Here is a 12,292-nt window from a genome sequence, read left to right as displayed (position 1 = left end):
ATCCAGGTTACAGGTTGTTTATGATATTTCAGTGCCAACATTTCAAAGGGGCGTAATTGCATTTGTAAACAATGACTTTCGTCTTCGATTTCTCGCAAATGAAAGCTCACTCATGACAATGAATGACATCAGGAGGTAGAGGAATGTTTCCTGTCCCAGCTAGCATTAGTAATTTGGAGGGGTGGGCTTTTATTTGCGAGAAATCGACGACTAAAGCCATTGTTTACAAAAGCAATTACGCCCCTTTGAAATGTTGACACTGATTTGTTTATTAGGGTCTCTTATTCTCATTCGCATTGTTTTCAAACATCAAAATGTCATGATAACCTGAGATTTGTCAATCATGTACACAGAAAATGAAACCCTAAGCTTGAGTTTAAACAACCCAAAATTAAATAAAACCATTATAGTATCCCATTGGGTAAAAATCAATGTGTTAGGATGGGTAATTTTAACTCAACGGTTGAGTAATACGTATATTACCTAAAGATGAGTAAAAACCAAACAGAAATTTTGTGGGCCTAAATTTACTCAACGCTGAGTAACTTACTATAAAGCTTGCGTTGAGTGAAAATAACTCTGAGTTGGATGAAAAAAATTCCAGTGTGTTATACTTCCACGACGACGCCATTTGTGATTTTGCTCCCTTCGAACGAACACACGCGTGTGATGTCCGGAAGTTTTTGTCATCGTGAGCCGTTTCCTTCGAGACAATTCGACCCACAAACGAAGTTTGTGATTCGCCGACGTAATCTTGTAAGTGACGAATCCGAAGCGCTAGTGGAGCAGCAGATAATAAATTCCATTTCTTTTCAGATATCCGGCACTTGCAGCTTCTAGCACGACATTTGTGTTTCGATTTCCGTCCGGTAGCGACCATAAAAAAAATGGAGCAACTAAAGAAAAAGTTGGATGATGGAAGCTTTGATAAGTTAACTGGTGAGTACATTCATTTGACAGGTAATATAATTATAATATATTTTAAAAGCTTAAAAAGAAAATTATGTTGAGGGCCGGTGAGAATTTGCAGTTGAACTTAATAGCCAAACTAAAGAATAACGTATAAAACTACATAATTATGATCATATTTTTTTCACAGCCAATCTCATTAACAACGTTTCCCTATGGGAATTGGAAGACAACGATTTACAAGAAATGGGTATTACTGAAAAAGGACCCCGTAAAATTATCCTGGGATTTATTGAACGACACAGAACAGAAATCGATGAGTCTGAAAACGTTGCAGAAAATGGACAAAATGTGTCAACACACGAGCACTCAGAGGTTAGATCAAATTTCTGTTTGAAAACATAAATAATTAAGGTTCTACAAAGGGTCATTATTTTGTTTACTTCTTCTTTTTGAAATATTCTTCGATCATCATTTTCTAAATGTATTGGTAAAATTCATTGGAAGTGCATGTCCCCACGCCAAAACTGCCCATTTTTCATAAATATCAACTGGTATGGTGAGGAAAACTGAACCATCTCTTTTCTTCCTTCATTTCAATACAACAGCAAATGTGATGTCACACTATCTAGTGGATAAGAATGTAGCAGACAAAACATAAGCACTGCCAGACTGCGCTGTATGCAAGTTTGTTTACACCCCTGAGCGGGAAAGTGTATAACAGGCTACGTGCACTGCTGCCATCAACCCTGTTAGTGTTGAATTCAATCTTCTGTGACTTTTTTAATTGGACCGGTAAAATGTTTAAAATGGTCATTTATGTTTTATTTAATCAGTTTTTGATATTTATCCACCATTAAATACATCCACTCATCTATGTTAATAAGGCAGACTTCGCAATTAATTGTTTTAATAAACTTAAATTCATTGCTAGAGGCAATACATCTGGCACCGCTGTTTCAATGATACTTTCACGATTGCTAGCAAAGCAGTAAAGTAGAAATGGTTTTCTTTGTGATGAATTTTGTTCACCAAGAGTTTTGTGAAGCAGTTGTTTTGAGTTTCGTGTATTCGATTGCGTTTAATTGTGCTATACTTCGAAGAACACAAGTAAGTAAATACAGTGAATGTGTTTTACCCAGGAAATTTTCGTGTTTTACCCACGAAATACATGTTTTAAATTTTCGTATTCATAATATATGAATGTATGTGTAAACTAATGATGATGATTTTATGATATTTAAAGAAGAAGAAGAACACAAAATTACTTACCCTTTGTAGAACCTTAATATATTTTTTAAATCTATTTATAGACAGTTCGATCAATTCTTGGAAAAGATTCCAAATTTCAAAAAATTCTGACTTCGCAGTTGTATTATGGATTGATTCCAGATTACAAAAAGTTGCTGTTGATGAATCGCATTTTGATTAAGCATTACTTTCAGCACCAAATGATCCGAGAAAAAAGGTGTGCTAGGCATTTGAGTTTTAAAATTTTCTTCAAATTTATATTTTTGGTTTGTTTTATAGGTACCCCTCATGGCAACAAAAAAATGAATTGGCTGTTAAAATCTTGTAAGAGTTTCCCCACCTGAAGAAAACACGGATCAATGAAAATGCACCAAAAGAGGTACACGATTAATAAAAATTCAAATTGACGAAACCTACTGTTTTCAAGACTTATAACGAATATACGTTGTATACGAGTAACCCGAATACAACGTATGACTCGTCTAATTTTGCATAGCATTTGCAATGTAAAATTAGACGAACTATACGTTGTATTCGGGGTACTCGTATACAACGTATATTCGTTATAAGTCAGGTAACACAGTAGCAACTTGCAATTTTGAGTTACTTCCAATTTTGAGTTACTCCCAATTTTGAAAATTCTACTCAATTTTGAGTTACCCTCATTAGCAGTATAATAGTACGTTCAGACTACAGAGTTATAACATGTTATAGCGCTATCTTGATGATGCTTTCTGTGTTGCAATTATTTGACAACCGTTATAACATGTTATAACTCTCCAGTCTGGCCAGCGTTTAAGCATAAAAACCTCGTGATGGAAAAGTTCGAAAAAAAAACACCATGACTCGCGAAGTTTTCCCATGGAGAACTTCGTGAAATATCGCGAACTTTTCGAACACTGCTCGTGCGAAAGGTTAATTTCTAGATAGAGCTGTAATTAGGGCGTAACAGTAAACAGAAGTTAGTACAATGACTACAATGACTTCTATAGACGATTTCTAGGAACTCAAGATACGCCAACGCAAACCAATATAACCATCGAGTAGGGGAAGCATTACCTTACCAGATGGTGTAGTTGATTTGCTTTGGCGAGCCTTAACTTTCTAGAAATCATCAAAATAAGTTTACAAAAGTTGTTAAGCCCTAATTGCAGCTCTATCTAGATTTGTAGTTTTATTTTATACAGACAAACAGACGTAACATTCAACAAGTTTACCTTTATTATAATACTACTTATTACTAAATATGCTCGTGCAATGAACTAACTAACTAATGAACTAACTGCAAATCTGTTTTTTTCTTCTAAATTTACAGTCATACTTTTTTTGGCGCTGCGGAGACATGAAAAATGGACCTCATACTGGTTTGATTGAAACCAGAGTGGGTAATATGAGGAAGGATGTTATACCTGAAGATCGTCAATTTCGTCGTACTAAAAAGGACAATATCGGAATAAGAAATCGTGCATATTGCAGCTCATCTGTCAGCGCTCATGCCCACACCTGCAAATGTCAGGCAAATCGCAGAAGGCATGGCGCAAACAATGGCAGCCCTAAGTATGCACCTTTATAATTGATAAAACGATCCTTAAAATGTAGAAAAACGTCCCATAAAACCATCCAAATGATCCATTAAACATCGGAGAAAATCCCTAAAAAAAGTGTGGATGATCCATAAAAAATATCAATATTATCAATATTTTATGTGAAATTTAGCAACACAATTGTAAAAATGTACCGCTAAATTTCTAAAGAATGAGCATTGAAATTGTACAAATTACCCATAAACATATTGCAATTGATCCATAAAACATTCAGCAATGAAACTTAAACTAAAGGAAATGATCCATAAAAAATCAAGTTTGCGCACTTAAAAATATAGGCATGATCCATAAATTAGACGTATATTATTCATGTTTTGGACACTATTTTTTTAATATTGATCCATAAACCTTGAAAAATTGCTCCACTGCATATCTATCTAGATTTACTGCCCTGCCCGAGTATTTTAGGTAGAGGTTTATGGATCAAAATTAATAATATAGTGTCCAAAACGTGAATAATAAACGTCTAATTTATGGATCATGACTGTTCGGAATATCGGGATAACCCTGTACCACCAAACACAGCGACAACCCTGTGGAAGATTTGGAGAGCTACGGTAACGGTCGGTGTCAGAAATGACAGACGTCACGTTTGATTCAACGGAACTGTGAGTTTATCCAAACTATCTTGAACACGTTTCACAGCTAAATTAAATTAATTGCCTATCGTTTAATTAAATTTTAGTGATTTGTAGTGAACTAGCTACTGAAGTAGGTTAGTTGAAGGAGGAATTCGTGAAAATATTGAATTTAATAACTCTTTATTTGCTTAATATAGATACTTCAATTTGATCCTAAAATTTGGTAACCTACAATTTGTTCCTAAACGCTATATACTTGAATTACCCTAAATAACTAGTAAGTAACTCATTCTGCATCGTTTGCGTGCTTAACTAAAATAATAATTGAATCCCTAAATCCTTAATCTAGTCAAATCTATGTTGAAAGAGTGACGGAAAATAACTCTAGGTTTGAAAAATCTCCCGCTCAGCCTCCTATCGCTTTTCATGGAGGAATATTTCTTCCTCCAGCGCTTTCTCCTTTGCACTTTTCTCCTGCTGAAACTGGTCTAGGGATTCCTCCAGGCTGACCTCATTGGTACTTTCTTTTCCAGATTCGGATCCGGCATAACTCCTCGCACTATTCTTTCTGCTAGGTGGTTTCTTTGGGACAGACTTCTTGCTTCCTTTCGGCACCTTCAGCATATGAGTGCACTTCGAGCACGTCTACGGAACCTCCTTTACAGCTGCTGTCTTACCAGCACAACTATAATGGGCCCAGGAATCGCAGACATTACACTGGACCATATCATCTACGTGGTCATGGCCTTCACAAAGCGTACAGTTTCGATCGCTGTTCTGTTCTTCACTCAACGGGGGTGTTGATCCCTCTGACATTTTGAGGTTATATCCGATGTTGCTCTTCAAGAATGTTCGGGTTACTGAAAGCAACTTCCTCAGATCAGACTCGTTTTGGACAGCTTGAAGCTGAAATATGTTTTATTATAAGCATTAAGATTGGTTTAGACTTTATATTAGTTTAATAAAACCTATTTCAGCTTCAAGCTGTCCAAAACGAGACTGCTCTGAGAAAATTGCTTTCATTAATCCGAACATGTCTATATTTTTAGGTGCGCAAACTGGATTTTTTATGGATCATTTTCTTTAGTTTAAGGTTCATTGCTGAATGTGTTATGGATCAATTGCAATATGTTTATGGATAATTCGTACAATTTCAATGCTCATTCTTTAGAAATTGACCGGTACATTTTTACAATCGTGTTGCTAAATTTCACATAAAATATTGATAATATTGATATTTTCTATGGATCATCCACACTTTTTAAGGGATTTTTTCCAATGTTTTATGGATCATTTGGATGTTTTATATGGAACGTTTTCCAATATTTTATGGATCATTTATTGGTTTTTATATTCAAAAGTATGTTTGCCGCAAACAATTGATTTACACAAACTGCTGTTACAAAAAAGTGCTGATCATAAGCATACCGAAATTATTAATACATTTCCTCACTTTCTTGCATACGAAGGTGAAATGGTTAGTCCTTTTATTTATTTATTTCTAATTCATCTATATTACTATTCTAATTTATCTGTATTACTATATTTAATTGATCATACATGCATTCGACAGGCTTCCCGATAAGCGTGGAGTTGTTGGGGACCTTAAAACACTACTCCGTGTTGGGTTACTGTTTGATAACAGTATTTGGACTGAAGTGGAAGATGGTAAATATGCTCAAAAAGTTCACAATTATTACAAAAAAATATTTTTTTATCCTTTTTCCTTTTAGAATACGTCCGAGGAGCTCTACGGATTTTCAAGAAGCTTTCCAATAGAGGTATTAAGAGGATTACCAACATGGAACATGCAACCACGGATGAAATTTTTGCTACACCTCTGATAAGATGGGTTAAGTTTGTTCGAAACGATGTTGGCTTCGATGAGTTGCTGGCGGTGAAACAATCAACAACATCATTTGTCGATCCCCATATTGTTTGTGTAGCAAGCCGTTACAAGCGCGGTAATGTGTATGTTACGTTCCATGAATATATAATTCCTTGTGGCATGTCAGCCATTCGTGCCATCGAAGTGCTTTTCAAATGCTTGCCTGTGTTTGGCCCAAAAGCACCCTTGTTACTTCGCAAACTAAACGGTATGCTTTCAGTTAATGTTTTGGCACAATTCAATCCAGCAAAAAGATTTAACTGTACTTGTAAAATAACCTATCGTTAAGTTAAATTTATCCACAATTAGGTTTTTTCTTATTGATCAAATACACCCACTGTAGTCTTTCCGATCATGACAAGAGTTCAAATATTTAACAACAGAATATCAACATCTTACTAATGTAAGTTCCGAAAAACCATAAGTGAAAAGCGTGATGTGAGCTGAAAAAGTACTCCGGTTTTGTTGTGAACTCTTTTAATCGCATCGATAACATCGAAATCCGAGTCGAAATCTCAACAACTGTGCTGGGAAATTTATAGCTATGACTTGTTCCAGATATGCTTGACTATTGGTTCGAATCCAGTTCGATGTCCTTCTTCCAGAACCACAATCCAATTACTGCAGATTTCATGCGCAACAATTTTGATTCGATGAACCTGTTCAATATGCACGTGTTCAAGCATTTGAACTGAACCGGGCTGGTACTGTCTGGTGATAAGCAGAAGATGAACAATTGCAAAGATTACTTCCCAGATGCAATCGAGGTTGTCCATAAGTATGGTGCAAATGTGCTGCGGCACAACTCATTGGTGGTTCGCGCGAATAATTGCAGGTAAGTTAATATTACTGTTAAATTTAACATATGCATTACTTCGTTCATGGCACGTCCTGTGGTATTCCTTAACGAGAATACCTATGGGTGAATAACTGCTTGCAGTTTTGAAGTTGTAGTGAATTAAATGGTTCCATCATGCTCATCACGCGAATGAAATTATTCTCCCCTCTCCAACTTCCCATTTCCAGGGTAGAAGATGTTAAAGACATCATAAAGGACGTCTGCTTACCGTAGTAGAACGTATTCTGATTCTTGATACAGAACATCGGTCACTTTGAGAAGGACGATACATCGTGTGCCTAGCCGAACACATCTCCAACAACGTGATGGACGTTTGGATGACTTGCTTCAAGAAATTCTCACGCCCGGTGATCGATTTGGATGATGATTTTGTGTAAGTGAACTCGGAGCATCTGAACTAAGCAAGCAACGGACCCCTTTACGGTACATAAAAAAAGGGAACACCGGACTATATGGTCGTGTCTCGAACGGCTGGTTGCAGCTCAAAGAAATCTGGATCGTAAAAAATAACCTAAGCCTTTTAAACCTTTTGTCGTCAACCATTCAACAGATTTCGAAGAAGTAATCCCTCCAGTCATTGGATTCAACTTCATCAATCGTCCCAGATGCAAGATGATAGCATGCAGTTGCTGGAGGTTCGGGGTGGACATCGATGGTAGCAGAACTGCAGTGTGCGTATGAAATCCAGGTTACCGACAGGAGGATTATGTATATGATAGGGATTTTTGGCTTTTCAGTGGACGGACGGAGTATGAGAACCTCGTCGATTAGCAAAAGTTGGTGCTGGAGTTAATACGGCGGAAAGCATCATGATGATGATGATGATAATGGTCCCACCTCTTACCCCTACAAAGGTTTGAGCTGGACGAGTTATCTTTAAGATAATTAAATATAAACATTTTAACCAGGTTTGCAAACAAAATCGAGCTGGTTACAATTACAGATATAAATGTCCTGTTAAATATGCTATAGGCATCAACCAAAAACATTCAAAGGTGTAACTAGTTATCAAAAGTCCAAGTATAGTCCTCGACAATACTTCCATTTACACGTGACCTGGGATTTACACGTTTAAGCTTCCGCAGTGCCAGGACTATATCCAAGGAAACGACTTCCAGCCAACCCTTTACTAATTCAAGGCTTTTGCCACAATTTCCACGTATTAGTCATTTATACCTGTATTCCGCGCGCGAGGCTCAAACCATCGTAGACTACTCAAAGCTATTTTTACTATTACTACTACAAAATCAAAAAACTAAAAATCCATCATCACCATCGAGGCAAACAATGTAGTTTTTTGTATATTCTACACCAATTACTAAAATGTCTATATGACAGTCTCCATACAAAATAATCCGTTAGAGATAACTTTGTCAAGATACATGATTTATCCATTCATAAAAATTTAACTGCTCAATAAACAGCTTTTACATGTGAAATGCAGCGTCTCTTGAATTGTGTAAGTGTAGTTGCACGCTTGATGTGTCTAGGCATCGAATTGAAAACATTTATACCTTTGAAAAATAATGAATTTTGTGAAGCATTATTCAAAAGATGTGGTGTTCTTACTTCATCCGCGTTTCTAGTGTTATATCTATGAAAATCACTTCCTCTTTCAATCCGATCACACAAATATCGAGGCAGCAAACCGTTAACTACTTTAAAAATGAACACCATAGTCAAAAACACAATTCTTTGCTTCACTGACAGCCATTGCAAAGCGTCCAGCATAAAAGTTGAGGAAGTGAATCTATTACATCTTAAAATCAAACGCATTACTTTATTCTGCAAACGCTGTAATCTCGATATTTGTGTTTCATTGGCCAAAAATAAAATGGAAGGGCAAAAGTCTAGATGAGGGGAGATGATTGATTTGTATAACTGTATTTTACTACCAATAGTTAAATCGTTTTTCAAGCGACATAGGATTCCATACTTCTTGGCAATTTTCTTGATGACATTGTCAATATGAGAATTGAACTTGAGTTTGTCATCAATAATCACGCCAAGATATTTAATTTCCTGAACGCGATCAAGTGTCTCATCATCAATAACAACAGAGACATCATCATCTACACGATTCCGCGAAATTACCATGAATTTAGTTTTACTTATATTCAATTTCAATTGTTTATACTTCAACCATCTACTTAGAGAACGCAAATCTTCATTCAAGCGTGAAACGGCTTCTTCTAAATCTTTAGCTGCAATGAATAACACAGTATCGTCAGCAAAAAGATTAATATCACAAAACCGTAAAACTCGTCGCATGTCATTAATATACATAATAAATAAAAGGGACCCTAATACACTTCCCTGAGGCACTCCAAGGTCATTGTCAACGGGACAAGATACAAAATCAAGCGGTTTTCAATTTAGATTATGTTATTTTTGACGTAGGACTACGTCTTTGATTTCTATATGGGGGTACACTTTGTGAAAACCAAAAATGGAACATGTAACAAATTAAGAAAGATTTTGAACGTTAATCACTCAGCTGCCCCTGGTCCAATTTCAATAATGTTATCACCAATCGATCAGAAATATGGCTACGCATCGATAACAATGCTTCCAAATGTTGATTTTCAACAAGAAACTATTGAAAACTGGTAAATGTCCAGCATTGTCTAAAAGCGTCGAATAAACTAACAAATCCACCAATTACCTACATGCATATGCTGCTTCTCCAGCGCAGTCGTCAGAGAGTAGTAAGTAGACGAAACAAGTCGAAGTGGCATTCGCCTACAATCCTCGGGCGCGTGCGAATAGGGAGGATGGAATTGCGTAATATTTTGCACACTCATCGCCATATTCAGAACCAAATGCAAATTCTTCGAGATAACCACCATCCGTCGTCTGGCTCGCCGTGGCGGTGTCTGACGTATCTCCGGTCTGATTTACGAGGTGTGCTGAAGGTGTTCCTGAAAATGAGATCCGTGATGCTGTCACCTACACTAAACACGCCAAGCGTAAGTGGCCATGGATGTCATCTACGTTTTGAAGTGACAGAGACGCACTCTGTTTGGTTTCGGAGGTTAAATCATCACCAACTTTGGCAACAAAACGACTCTTTTCATTGATTGATTCTCTTAATCAACTTTCTCTTTGAAAAAAAAAATACTACAAATTTGGACGCCTACAATTAAAAACGGAAAAAGTTGAGATAATAGATAATTGATCAATTTAAAGAACTAAATGCTCTTCACATTTATTCCGTCCACTAGCGGTCAACCGTCAAGCTTCCGTTCGTGCCCCTAGGCACATACCCTTCTACTTTTTTTTAATTCAATTTAATGTAACTTATGTTAAAAATAAAACTGATGAGCAATTAACAATTGCTTACGTTTCAATAACAAATCCAAGACAGTCGAAAGTACAGCAATAATAGATTTGCCAAATAGAGCGCCATTAAACATCATTCGCATACTTTTTTTTTTTATAATTACTTTATTTGTACAGGCTCAATCGAATAAACTTTACAGTGCCGAGTTATCCTTTGCGTTATACATTATTACTGTCTTAAATTTAAAGTTAAAGGAACTGGACCGAGTACTCGCGGTTGTCTCGAGGTTAGTGGAGATTTACAATTTTTTGGATGGGAAAAGGGAAGAAGGAGGTTTGAAATGTGGTTTACGATACAACTATTTAATTAATCCTAAAGCATGAAATTATTTCTATTCATCTTGAAAACAAACATTGAAAAAAAAAAAAACCCACACGTACAAAATACAAACGAAACACACGGTTAATCAAACTTACAATCTAAGGTTAATATCCTTAAAGTAAACATATATGAGTTTCATAAACTCCAGATCGCGTCTAGCCAAAATATCCCGAACTGGAACATTAGGTTGTCTACCTCGAGCCCGAAGGGAATCATAAAAATGTGATCTGACTCCACGATACTCCGCACAAGACCAAAGGATGTGATCAGCGTCCTGGTAACCTTGTCCACATTCACAGAGATTGCTGTCTCCCAACCCCACACGGAACAAGTGAGCGTTTAGACAATAGTGATTGGACATGAGACGAGACATCACGCGTATGAAGTCTCGACTCAAGTCCAACCCTTTGAACCATGCAAACTTCGACACCTTAGGGATAATTGAATGTAGCCATCGTCCCAAGCTCCCTTCACTCCATTGATGTTGCCAGCTAACGAGCGACTGCTGACGATATATAGAAAAAAATTCACTATAGGCGATCTGTCGATCATAAATGTCACCTTCCATAGCGCCCACCTTCGCAAGTGAATCCGCCTTCTCATTGCCCAAAATTGAGCAATGCGAAGGGACCCACGCGAAGGTGATGATGAAAGAGCGCACGGATAAAGCACTAAGCAGTTCTCGTATTTTCAAGAGAAAATACGAGAAGTGCTTTACCGGCCTAATGGAACGGATAGCCTCGACAGAACTGAGACTATCCGTAAAAATAAAGTAGTGGTGTGGAAGAAGTGAAGCAATAGTTTCCAAAGTGTAGTGAATTGCTGCCAGTTCAGCCACATACACAGAACAAGGAGCTTCAAGTTTTCGAGAGGCGCTATGAAATTCATTAAATACACCAAAACCAGCGGACTCCTCTATTAGAGATCCATCTGTGAAAAACGTTCTTGCAGAATCAACATGGCCAAACTTTGCAGCGTAAATTGACGGAACAATTATGGAACGATGATGTTCTGGGATTCCACGAATCTCCCGCGTCATAGATAAATCAAAACTAACTGAATTGCCGAAGTCGGAGAACCATACACGATGGGGATTATGCTGTGAAGGGCTGACATCCTGAGTTATGTACAAGTAGTACAATGACATAAAACGAGTTTGAGGGTTTAGCTCAAGAAGCTTCTCAAAGTTTTCGATTACCAGTGGGTTCATAACTTCACAACGGGTGAGGAGCCTGAGGGACAATTCCGAAAACCGATCCGATAGTGGCAACATGCCCGCCAACACTTCGAGACTCATCGTATGAGTCGAGTGCATGCATCCTAACGCGATACGAAGACAACGATACTGGATACGTTCCAGCTTGATGATGTGCGTTTTAGCTGCCGACTGGAAGCAAAAACTACCGTACTCTAAAACCGATAAAATCGTTGTCCGGTACAACGTCAGAAGATCTTGTGGATGAGCTCCCCACCACGTTCCGGTAATTGTTCGGAGAAAATTGATCCTTTGTTGGCATTTTCGTCTCAGATACTCAA

At 37.3% G+C, this 12,292-nt stretch overlaps 1 protein-coding gene and 1 pseudogene across 1 annotated transcript; both read left to right on the top strand.

Moving 5' to 3' along the window:
- The first annotated feature begins 409 nt into the window (after positions 1–409).
- LOC135709697 (uncharacterized) lies at positions 410–6,584 on the top strand. The gene is made up of 2 exons (XM_065232086.1): positions 410–939; positions 6,079–6,584. Exons 1-2 carry the CDS (start codon positions 888–890, stop codon positions 6,519–6,521), a joined length of 495 nt encoding a protein of 164 aa, XP_065088158.1. The 5' UTR covers positions 410–887; the 3' UTR covers positions 6,522–6,584.
- LOC135709543 (uncharacterized) lies at positions 1,156–3,739 on the top strand (annotated as a pseudogene).
- Positions 6,585–12,292: the final 5,708 nt, after the last annotated feature.

Source organism: Ochlerotatus camptorhynchus, unplaced genomic scaffold (assembly GCF_037179485.1).
Source record: "Ochlerotatus camptorhynchus isolate MF236.1 unplaced genomic scaffold, CSIRO-AGI_Acam_v1.1 ptg000361l, whole genome shotgun sequence".
NCBI lineage: Eukaryota > Metazoa > Arthropoda > Insecta > Diptera > Culicidae > Ochlerotatus > Ochlerotatus camptorhynchus.
The sequence above is the reverse complement of the archived record's forward strand: the minus strand, read 5'-3'. Positions and strand labels throughout refer to the sequence as shown.

What these genes read in the sequence shown, in the direction of transcription:
- LOC135709697 (XM_065232086.1), top strand. Translation starts at nt 888, where the DNA reads ATGGAGCAACTAAAGAAAAAGTTGGATGATGGAAGCTTTGATAAGTTA. An exon ending in AAGCTTTGATAAGTTAACTG is followed by an intron (nt 940 to 6,078) that starts GTGAGTACATTC and finishes TTTTCCTTTTAG; the next exon opens with AATACGTCCGAGGAGCTCTA.